Source organism: Helicoverpa armigera, chromosome 21 (assembly GCF_030705265.1).
Source record: "Helicoverpa armigera isolate CAAS_96S chromosome 21, ASM3070526v1, whole genome shotgun sequence".
In the NCBI taxonomy this organism is placed as follows: domain Eukaryota; kingdom Metazoa; phylum Arthropoda; class Insecta; order Lepidoptera; family Noctuidae; genus Helicoverpa; species Helicoverpa armigera.
This window is the reverse complement of record NC_087140.1, coordinates 6,782,946-6,795,422: the sequence shown is the minus strand read 5'-3', so window position 1 is coordinate 6,795,422 and position 12,477 is coordinate 6,782,946. Positions and strand designations below refer to the sequence as shown.

Here is a 12,477-nt window from a genome sequence, read left to right as displayed (position 1 = left end):
CAAAAATATTTTGCCAACCAACGGATCAACTATCGGCCGACTAAAAGTTTGCAGTGTGCTCTAAAAGTCGTAAAAAGTTGACATCTTCGAAATAGAGATGTAACGTGAAACATTTTTTGTTTGTAATCTGAACTGTTCAATGAAACAAAGCTGGCTTTGTTTTCTTTTTTTGTTGTTGCGTTTTTGTAATGAGTGTCTATCAGTTTGAGATTGAGTTCCGTCTAGTTCATTTATAGGGCTGTATTTTTAAACAGCTTTTTTCATTTGCATGTTTAATTTAGAGCGTGTAATTTAGTCTTTAAATCTAAGTTAATCTAGGCACACTAATCTAATTGTATGCATTTAGATTAAAATAATATTTTACGCAATATTAAACGTAAATATAAAGGACTATAAACACGTATCACTTTGACTTTGATTTTTTCTTTGATCTGTGTTGATATACTTATTTAGTTTGAGGATCTAGGCACCAACTAGGTATTAGATTTGGTGCTATTTTTTGCAATTTACTATTCTGTATTAAAGAACTGCAAACAAGAAACTGACCGAGAGAAAATGTATGTTCCAGTTTTCCACTAAAAAAGGAGATAGTAAAACTATGAAAATTAGTAGATATGTTTTTCCAGTTTTCCACTAAATTGAAAGCCCAACTGAACAATCAGAAAGGGCGACCCAAGACGAGGGTGACCACGCTATGATTTATGAAAATGTAAACGTAATCAGAGCCGAGTTGAGCATTGTGCAAACACGGCGTGTATGCTCAGACATTATGCTGCACTGACCAGTGACCTTAGTCTGTCTGAGTGTCATCATTCATTTGTTGTGAGAGGATTTAAAACACGATCTAGGATTTATCATATCGCGTAATATCTATCCTGCTTTTAATGATTTAAAACAAAGTTGGCTTTACAGTCGGTTTTCATTACATAGGTACTTACCAAGTAGGCACCTACTAGGTACTAGTTGCGTATTATTTATTAGACAAAGATCCCAGTGCTGTTAGAAGTTACTTATTTTCCTTAGCAATTTGAATCTATTAGTAAAACGTTTTGTTATAAGATAAAGCTATAGACGATTTAGTTAGGGCTGCCATCCGTCCGGGTTTCCCCGGATTTGTCCTCGTTTGGGGGCCGTCCGGGGGCCGTCCGGGCGGGGTTTCAAGAAGTGTCCGGGGAAAACCCGGACATTTTTCACAACCAACCAAGCCAATTCCTAGCCTGCCTCGCGGATTTTCGCGCTCGCTTCGCTCGCGGCCTCTTTTCTTGACACAATTTTTTTTACGTTTAGCTACTTTAATATCCCAATATTAAAAAAAAAATTGCGTTCGCTTCGCATGCGGCTTCTTCACTTTGTGGATTTTTTTTATTATACAGGTTTAGGTGCTTTAGTGACCCAAGACTCAAAAATTTTCGCGGCAACTTCACTTTACAGTTGTTTGTATTTTTCAACATTATGAGCTTTCTTATTTATGACACAATCTTTCAATACTAGTACTGCATGAGCTAGAAACGGCCCCTTACTTTTCATGTAAGGAACCACCTCATTGAATTTAAGTACCTATTTGGTAATTTTAAAAATTAGGTCTTGTTTAAAAAAAACGGACTCGTCCGGGGAAAAAATGCCATATACGCCAAATGTCCGGGTTTTTTTAATGTTTGTCCGGGTTTGGCGAAATTCGAAATGGCAGCCCTAGATTTAGTAGACGTTTATTTAAGTAAGTGATTTCTCAATAGCGACGCCGATATTTTCGTACTTAGGTACATAATTGAAACATTTTGTTCTCCATGACTTGTAAGCAAGTTAACTTCCATCGTACCTACTTAATTGTTCTTAATAGTAAGTAGATAGCTCATGGCCACTATTTATGTTTGTGTGTACCTATAGGTACTGAATAAGTTGCAGATGACGACCATCTGTTACTATGTTGTGCAGCGACGATTGTGAAAGCATCGATAATATTAGCAATAACAATCCAGTCTTTATACAGATCTTACGCCCGCCGCCTTGTGGATTACCTAAAGACAAAAATAAGAAACAACAGGGCTTTTGTTCTTATCTAGAAGCTTCTGGGTAACAATATTGGGATGCTGCCTAAGCACATGATTGTTACATAATCTAGCTAGGTAGGTATAGATAGTTCAACTCAGATTTGCGCGCGGCCCTATGTGTGCGTCGGCTTGTAAATATACTACTTTCATTTGTGTGACAGTGACGTCGTCCGAGCATGACGTGTTCTTATCGCTTTTTGTTATGGGTACAGTCGTTTACGAAAATACTAGTTATTCACGACTCAAAGCTTTTTATTATTAAATATAGCTTTTCATTATTTTCTCATACGTCTTTTCAAATTGACATTGACAGTATCTAAGAAATAAATAAGGTGAAATATCTAAGATGAATTAAATACTCCTTAAATATTTTCAGGCTGGGGGTACGCGGACAATAAATAAAAGTGTGGACTAAGAATGTAAAAAGAGGTATAATCTAGTATAATAATGTAAACAAAATGTGTGGGGAATTAAAATAAATTAAATTGCTTCGCATAATGTCGACCAAAATAAGACGGAAATAATGAAACTCATAAATGAACGTTTAAGTCAAATTGATGAAGGAATGTGGGGTAATACTTGTCGACATGTACAAAAGAAAAAAGAAGAATACTATAGACATTTTGACATGGAGTCAGAATTTATAATTCATCTTGGAGAGTAGCGAATCCGAAAATTCATGATTTGATTTTTCAAGTAGCGATTCATAATCATTATAAATAAATAAACATTAAATTACGTAATATCTGTTTTTCTTTAAACACCACACACTCCCATATAACCCCTAAATAACTGTATTGTACCCGACTGTACCTCTTGTCACGCACACAAAGTCACTGTATATGTACAAGGGTTACCCACACATAAGGCCGCGCGCACGACTGAGTTGAACTTACTATAAAGGTTTCCCGTGGTATCAGGACTATGTAAGTACCTACTTATTTTTCCATTACTAAGAGGAATCCGTCAATTGGTTTAAGAATGCGTATTAATTTTATTTCCCTTTAGCATTAGGATTTTGGCCTCTCCCTACCTATTTACATAGAGTCGTGGAAAAACGTCAAAAACAAACATATTTTTTTGAAAATGTTTGTAAGTTATTGGGCTCTTTATCGCTAAGAGTGAATATTTCATAACAAACTATTTCAAGTTGTCATCGAGAAATTGCTAAAAAGCCATCAGTGTACCTGTCAGAATTCTTGTAATAAAGTAGCAAGTTTATGATCGCGATACTCACTTAAAACTCACTCAAGTGGTCTACTTAGTTATTTGACATTTCGTTAGCAAAAAGGGTTTTTTGCCTCACATATTATATTACATACTTGTACCACAGTCTAAAAATCATATCTTTATACTGTGCTTGTACCATAGAATCTTCTACTTTATTTATACGAGCTGGTAACTTTGGTTAAACAAGCTGCAGAAAAGCTGATTTTACCTATGTAAGCTGTCTATGACAGTAACAATTGTACCTAACTATTACTGTTAGCAGCGACTAGAAATTTCATTGCGTTACAATGCCGCATAACGGTGGAATCTCGCCTTTACTATGTCATGCGCAATTCAACGGCTGAAAGGATTTTTATGAAGTTTCTATATCAAGATCATACATATAGGGTATTTATGTTAGTAAGTAGCCTTGCGTTAGTATCTTGGTGCGGGAATTAGGTATTTCCCTTAAGACAGGGTTAAAACGTTGGCTAATTTTACCTAGGTAGGACTTATTATACGAAAATTCATTCTACCAATTCTTCCGTCCTATCTTTATAATATTTTTTTGTATATCTTATAATTGTTGTATATTGTATAAAAAAATACATGTTGCCTCTTTATACGATTATATTGGTCTCTTTTTAGCTTGAATATTATAACTACATAACGAACATTTAGCGCCATCTAGTGTTGAGTAGCAAATATAAATGGAATAAGTTTTAAACCAGTGACATCTATTGGTTAAGTCTTAATCTAACAACATGTTCCTCTGACTTGATGTATCGTGTCCTGTAACATAGATGGCGCTTCATAAATTAGTGCATTTATCAATCTCAAGATGGCGCTTCAAGAAAAAAATCGTAAAGCTTTATTTAGGGAATTATAGAGGGAGTTGTAATGTTCGTTGAATATAAAAAAATGTCGTTATTGATAAATTAATAAAAGATACATGAACTTATCTACTGATGAATTGAGAGACGGGCAGTTTCAAGAGCTTGAATTACAAGAAGGTAAGTATCATGTCAAGTTTAGTCATGGTACTTTAGAAAATAAACAAAATATCAGATTTAGTTTAAGTTTGTATATATGTATAGTGTGTACATTAATAATTAAATAAAAATTGATAAAAAGTCAAAAAAAAAATATCAGATTAATAAATTAGTCATTAATTGACTAATCATGTGCCGCGACCGCACGCGCGTTACATTTCGCCGAATCATCACGCTTATCTCAAAGTCGATCGCCGAATCGATTCACCCGAGCCTAATAATCGAATAATAATCATATAAACCAAATTATCCGATTGTTCTAAGCCCACAGCTCTGTGGGTGGGCAACCGATTGCTTGCTAAGATTACTAAATAGGTAATTCCACATCACGTTTTGTGTACCAACAAATAATCATGTTCTTGTGTTTGTTCAGATATTACTGGTTTTCTTTGTTTTACGAGAATCATGCTAATGAAATGTAGTCTAGACGATTTTATTTGTCTTGACCCTCTGCTCATTAGCCTTTTCAAAGTTGGAGAGTGAACTTTTAACTATAGGTATCTAGTTACTTTATAGTTCTAGACTCTTCACTCTAACGGCTACCTACTTAGGTACGTAATTATGCATTTGGAAAAGTTTTATCAAAATCAAAATACCTTTATTTTCAGGCTGCGTTGGCCCATAGATATATGTATACCTTAAAAACTAGCATACATATTATATTATACAACAATTACGTCCAATGTTTTGCATTTGCAAAGCTAAATTCGCATAGGTAAGATTTAGATTATGTAATTTTCATTGCATCATTGAAAAGCGTCAGGTCAGGAATGACGTTTATCTGCTTATCCGAAATGAGGTATTGCGGCTGTCCTAAAACTTATTGGTCAAACACAAAAAAAACAAAATATTCTTTCCATAGACACAGAAAACTGTAAAAAATAGCAAAAAAAAAATTACAATTCATGACACTTCGACCGTGACAGACAAACGTGAAATTGATATCGTCTAGTCGTAACTTGTAATGCAAAAACAATAAAAATTTCAAAAAAAAGAATCATGACTATACTGACGAAGGTATTGCACTTGCCTGAGCAGTTCCCCTTGATCCGGGGCATGGTGTCGTATGCCATCATCTGGCCCACCTGCAGCATCACCCAGGAGTACTTGGAACACGGAACTAGTGTTGAAAACGCCAACTGGGCGCGCGCTGCTCGCTTCGGATTCTTTGGGGCTTTCTGCATGGCACCGGTCTTCTACGGATGGATGAAATACTCAAGCCGTTTCATCAAACGCAATAGCCTCCTATCAGCCGTGACCAGGGCAGCTATAGAACAACTGACATATGCTCCATTAGCCATGGCATACTTCTTCTTCGGAATGAGTCTCCTTGAAATGAAACCCATTGACGCTTGCATGCAAGAAGTGAGGGAGAAATTATGGCCGACTTGGAAGATAGGCGTTGTGTTTTGGCCGGTAGTACAGACTCTGAACTTTTACTTCATATCTGAGAAAAATAGGATTGTATTTGTGAGTGTGGCGAGTTTTATTTGGACGGTTTATTTGGCACACATGAAGTCCAGTGATAAAAATAACCAAATCAAATCGAACCCAAAAGCCATATCGGCTTCGCCCGCTAAATGAACAAGCTTTGCATAGGGCTTAGCTGTACTTCTTGAGATTGTAATTTATGAAATTAAAATAAAATTAAATAATTATCATGGTTTTTAGTTTGTAATTTAGATTATTATATTGTTATTGTAGAAGCTGTTTTATTTCCACGACCTTTTTTGCAGTTGATCGGACCAAACTCAACGAAATTGAGCATTAGCTGAATTTTCAATGTGCTAGCCAGTAGTACAGCTAACTTTTTGGTCTTTCAACTCTTTCCTACCTAAATCGTGTCTTCAAAAATATCATTTTCCTCAAATAAAAAACATTTTTAATCGCTGACTCCACTGTCGGCACAAATTGGGTCTAAATCTGATATAACAAAGGCGTTCTATAGCAACCTTTTCGTATATATTCGAGTGTGGCTAACGATTTCATTCATCCACAACATCAGAGGAATTTAAAGAAGCATTCTAAGTTTTTTGTCCGAAATCAGAATCGTTTTTATTAAAATTAATAATGTGAATGAATTTTTATTGGACATTAATCATGTTTTGTCATCGAACGCAGTCAATGTGAGCAGCAGTTTATAGCTTCACCGTTTTTTGTAAGTTTTTGTCCAAAGGAGTAGATTTGAGTGTTTGATTGTGATCATAAAAACTGTTGTGTGGAAAAGTTTGCTCCGATGCATGCTATCTTTTTTTAGACGTTTTTTAACTATAGCCGTATATACTGTGTTTGGATCTGGATTTCATAGTTGGTCTGCAATTTTACTGTCTGAAGTCAGAAAATAAAGTAGGAAAAGGTTCCTTGAAAATCTTCCGGATGAACTACGTTTATGTCAAGTTATCTTAGGAAAGAATATAACCCTTATTGTATTGCAATATAATTTAAAAAATAACCAGGTACACAATATAGTGACAAAACACAGCAAGCTTCCTACCATAAACACAATATTTATCCATTTCAGAACGTCTGTTTTAAATCCAAATATATGAGGACGGGCTTGAACCCCATGGCTACCAATTTGATATGGGCCCCATAAACCATGGGAGGACAATGTCGCGATATATAACGCCACTGTCATCAAAACCCGTGAGTTTATTTTATTTATTTTGTGAGAAGTCTGCCCGTTTTGTATGCTGAGTTGTTGATATCGGAGAAAGCGAAATATGAATTTGGTGTTTGGAATAACGCCCGACGGGTGTCGTTGTGATGCTGAAAAAAGAAAGCAGTTTTAGTTTGTAATTGATATCTAGAAGGGTTTTGTGGTAGATCTGGTCTCATTGGTGACGAGTTAATGAGACTAAAAGCTATATATTTTTTAAATATCATAGAAATTTAGGTCCTATATCTCACTAAATACATTTATTGACTAACTTCACTTTTATTGACTAGGTGACAAATGACTGAGCTTAAACAGAGGGCAGTTATTTAGGGCACTAAAAAGACTTGTCATCTAATCAAAATTACAAAGAAAACATCTAAGTAACAAACCGCGAATTATTCTACGAAAATACATAAAAAAGACGAACACATAAACATTACATATAAACACAGCACGATATACCGTTTCGGCAATTTGCGTCCTTTCGCAAATTAGCCGAGATTGTCTTGCATACTATCTGAATCCATATACATTAAAATTCGTCCGTTGGTACGATTAATTAGGTAGATAATAAGAGTGTCGTATCGTTGCTACTGGCTTCTGACATAGTCGACAAAAGCGCCGAAACAGGTCCCTTTTCACTTAACGATCTCGGGACGAGGTTGCTACCAAAAAACTTTGCTAAAAAAATACACTTTTACCTGACCCTTGGGAATTGTATGGAGCTGGCATTACCGGTGGTTTAGAAGTTTTTTAGGTGTAAATGAAACATCACTTGACAACAATACAATTTTATTTATTTCTTTTAAGTATTGTAGAGTGGCTTCTTTAGCTAGCTTTCTTTAGACCTTCGCAAAGCTGAGCGGGCTTTAGTTATCGAAAACTATTTCAATTTTACTGTACTTTAATTTGTTTCGTAAAGTATTAAAATACTTTTACTTCAACTTTCTCCACACTATTAAAACAACAATTTACTTCACAACTTCAGCTTCATAATCAACTTCAATAATTATATAATTCATCAGCTTCAATAATTTTTACAAGTAAATGGTTGTATTTTTTACAGAATTATTTCAAAGCTGCAAGGATTATGGAGTTTAGCTCATCACAACGGGAAAGTGGAATGCTAATTTCACTAAGTTTAATGTAACTTAAACATTCCAAAACATTTACAAAATACCATCAGGCCATATCTTTAACGTCTCATTATAGGTATTAACATCTCTCGAAACTTCCCAAAGTGAACTATTTCACGGTACAGCAAGAGGTCTATATTTTGTTAAGGGATAAAACTGACCAAAATCACAAGACATAAAGACATTTTTTGTCCTAAACTCCTCGAATGTCCCACACCCCTGTCTTCACCTGCGTCGAGAACATTATTTATAGTTGTGTAAAAATCGCATCAAAAACTTCACAGTTGTGTTATAATCGATTTTATTCCTGACTTCATATAATTAGTGTGAAATATGGACCTTCGAGATCGTCCATAGATTTTTTGCAGCGCGTTTTTAGTTTTTTTTTTTTGGATGACAAACTTTTTTGTTTGACAAAGAATTTAGTCCAATTTAAGATGGGAAGTCGATAATAAGTAATTGTTTCTTTTTTAATTTAGTTTATGATTATGCTCGATTGGTTTGTTTATGGAAGGTAAATTAACGGGTTTTTGACCGTCGTAAATTGTCATCTTCCTTATGATTTTCGGAAGTTGCAATTTCTGAGTTAGTTTTTGAAAGACATTTTTTGGTATAAGATTTCTTTTTAATTTTATATTGTTAGGTATCTCTTCATTGGTTATTCATATAATGTATAGCCTTAATGGCATGATTCCTATTAAAAGTCGGCATTTTAATCAGAAAGCATATGTTTTCCTGTTATTTCTTCCCAGTAAGGTCCTAATGATATTATTTCCTAGAAATGGATACTGGTAGAGTTAATATAGATGAATCTGCTTATTTAATGATGTCGCCGAATGAATGGGTATCCCGATGAGAGTTTCAAACTTTGTTTAGGCTGAATAAAGGTGATAGGATCCTTTTTTTTGCTTTACATCTAAATAGTTACGTTACACTTTAGGCAGGCTATAAGGGTATCTTCATCAATACTTATACATTTCCTGTGGTCTAACCCTATCATGCCTCAAAAGAAAAGTTATCCGAAAAGTTGGGTCGACTGTCAAAAATATCAAGCAAAGACAGGTTACTCCACTAGTGTTAAAACACAAACAACCAAATCAAGACATAAAATGCTCCATACCGCGAAATTTTAATTACAACAAGATTATGATATTAAAATATTATATTAAAAAAGTAGCGATAAAAAGTTAACGACCAATTTGGTTTAGGTTCGATTCCCCGCTGAATTAAATATACTGTGGCTGTTTTATGGCTTATTTTAAGGGGTTGGTAATAAGTTATCAAGTGTGGGACATGACCAATGTAACTTGGAAGATGGTGGAACTATGGTAACTTCATATATTTTTGGTCTGAACTTGGTCTCCATAGAAATGGTCAGGTCTCTCACACATCCTGCCAGGGCTGCGAAATTGTTTGAAAGAGTTACCGTGGCTCTGGTAGGTACGTAAAGGGCGTAAGGAGGAACATGGTGGGTTTAACTCAGTAGTCAGTAGTCTCAGAGTCTGACACTCTCACGCTGCACCCATGGCGAGAAAAATTACTATCAGTTACCTCGGGGTTTTCACCCATCGATAGAAAGATTTATGAATACGATTTTGGTAGCTAGGCTTATACCTGTCCTATCTGTAAGTACCTATCAGGGCGATGCTAGTACAATATGAATCAGTTCCCCCCTATTCCTTGAAGACTTCTTATACAATCAAGTACGTAAATTGAAGTTATCAGTCTATAGAAAGTGTTGCCACACCAAAGTTCCAACTTACGCTGGCTTCATACAAGCCTTATCAAAGAAGAATTGAGATGTTCTCCATAACATTTTAATGATTGACTTGCTTTACTACCGATTGAACTTTTTATTTTAATTTAATATTGTTATCCGATTGTTGTTTTATGTCTGCGTTATTTATTTAAGCCAGTTCATCAATTTTTATCAGATCAAAGATGACATCTTGATATTCATTGCTGTTTTATTGCGTTTCTTTAGCCATAACTACTGAAGAATTAATAAGTTTATTTAAGCCATTCTCCGCGGTTCCACTCATCATCATCCTCTGAGCCTTATTCACAACTATGTTGGGGACGGCTTCCAGTCTAAACAGATATAGCGGTTCTACCTACTCATCTTCCAATATACTACCTATTGTAGCCAGATATTGTCTATGTCCCTTCTCAAACTCTAGACTATCGGTACTCCTAATTTCATTTTAATCGGTTTTGCAGGTATGGCATGAAAGCGTGATATTTTTTTTTATATACCTTAAAAGTCCCTTCTATGATTCTTATGAAGGGTACAAAAATTTGCATACTGGTAAAATACATATACTGAAATATTGAAAAGGCTCAAACCTCAGTTTGTTTTGCGTAACTCTGGCGTCAATTACTATTAGTAATTAGTTGCGATTTCAAGGTTCAGCTGTTTTAGAGAAAAATAGGGAAAACATGATAAATGTTTCCGTTGATGTTTTGGCGTGATTTTTTGTAGTCATTAAGAATTAATTTTAAATTCCTGAATCAATTTTGAAGTCCGGTCGCAATATGATATCAGTTTAACGGAGCTGCAAATTATTTTATTTACTTTACAAAGCAAATTGCTGAAAACTGTGCTTCCTTTGACGTAAATTTCGATTTTTCTTTTCGGATCAGTTATCATTAGTCATCGATAATAAAAGGTAAAATTGGAAGCTAAACAATAAGTCACAATTAATTGTTGGGGCGTCCACAAAAAATAAGATTTGTTGTTTCATCCTAAAGAAAAAAATATACGCTGCATCCGACATCTTCCGGCAACCTTATTATATTTTTATGATAATTAAGATATCATGAAAAAAGAGAACAAATAAATTTTTATTTTGGGTCCGCATAATAGGTGGGCGGGCCCTAGTGGGGGTCCAACTATAGGATTCTTGACAAATGAAGTTATTGTTTTGGACAAACTTATTATAAAAACTTATCATCTATCCTTCGTCATATTCCCGACTTTATTGCTTCAGTAATTAGGCTCAAATTGCCGTAATTTAATTTTCATAACCGCAAAAGATAACTTGGTTATAATTATTTTCTTTTTCCCTTTTATATCTGACATGAGTAGTAATTAGAAACAAAAATTATTGTGATTGGTTTTGGCAAATTGCAAATTGGCTCTTTATGAAGACAAAAATTTAAATGGAACCTTCGTTTTTATTTTAAGGTCCGCGTTAATTACTTAGGCTCAGATAAATTAAAAAAACATTCGTTTCGGTTGCGAATGAATTTGCGTGGGAATGAAAAAAGAGAATTTTTGTTTTTATGGAATATGCCCATTTTTGCAAGTTAGGTACCTTAAAAACATTGAAGGAGTAAAGCTAGAAGTTTATTTCAAGAATTCCAGTGTAGCCTATCCGGAGTAATTTTATACCTTTTTTTTAAGTTAAAAGTTTTTTTTGGAAGTAAAAATGTAGGTAGGTATGTTTTTTTTAGACCCTAGCAATTGTAACAGAATCATTACAGATTAATAGACAAAAAAACATACTTAGAGGAAGGAAAGTAATAAGTATATCAGGCACCAACAAAGCAATCCTTGCCCATTATTTTCCCATTATTTTAACACTACACCTAAATAACTACAAACTTCAAGTTCAATACCACAAAAAAGTTCAGTACCAATAAAAATACAGTCATAAATTGTCACTCCGTCATAGTCACTTCGTCAATGTCATCGTCATCACTGTCACGGCGTGTCATAAAGCGAGCGTGTTTTGTTTTGTGTCACAAAGTATATTTATTGACTGCTTTAATGACTCCCTGATGAGGTGATGACGTGTTGGGATGTGACGTATGTATGTATGTATGTCCTGCTAAGTTATGGGTTTAGAGAAGATTTTAAGTACTGTTTTAATTACGAAAAGGACATGAATGTCTAATTTTATCTGGTTACCACGTTGTGATGTGTGTAACAAAAAGGAAGATTTATTAGGAGACAATATACGCATTTATTTTTTTATTTCAAAATACTTACTAAAGTTTATTGTACCTACATGCGAAAGTAACCAGTACTAAAGTAGAAAGTAAGTAAAGTCAGTCTATCAGGCTTTCGCGCCAAAATTATTGAATTGATTTAAATGGAATCTGGTACACAGACAGTCTAGAACTTAAAAAATAGGACATACCTTTTTGCCCCAGTACAGAAAGTATTTCCATCGTAAAGGAAAGTGCAACATGGAGCATTAAAGGTTGCTTTTAATCGGCGAAGTAATATTTGGCAAAAAACTGCTTCCATTTTCTATCCCTTAAAAAGAAAAAAAACTGTCACTTAAAGAACACCATCGTTTAACTCGGTATATGCGCCGGCGCATGATGAGCCACCGTGATCGCAGCGCCACTCGCGATGTCAACGG

At 34.7% G+C, this 12,477-nt stretch overlaps 1 protein-coding gene across 1 annotated transcript; it reads left to right on the top strand.

Moving 5' to 3' along the window:
- The first annotated feature begins 5,226 nt into the window (after positions 1 to 5,226).
- On the top strand, positions 5,227 to 5,972 carry LOC110373608 (mpv17-like protein). The gene has a single exon (XM_021330923.3). It carries the CDS (start codon positions 5,309 to 5,311, stop codon positions 5,891 to 5,893), a length of 585 nt encoding a protein of 194 aa, XP_021186598.3. The 5' UTR covers positions 5,227 to 5,308; the 3' UTR covers positions 5,894 to 5,972.
- Positions 5,973 to 12,477: the final 6,505 nt, after the last annotated feature.

Coding starts and splice junctions, on each gene's coding strand:
- LOC110373608 (XM_021330923.3), top strand. CDS start 5,309: ATGACTATACTGACGAAGGTATTGCACTTGCCTGAGCAGTTCCCCTTG.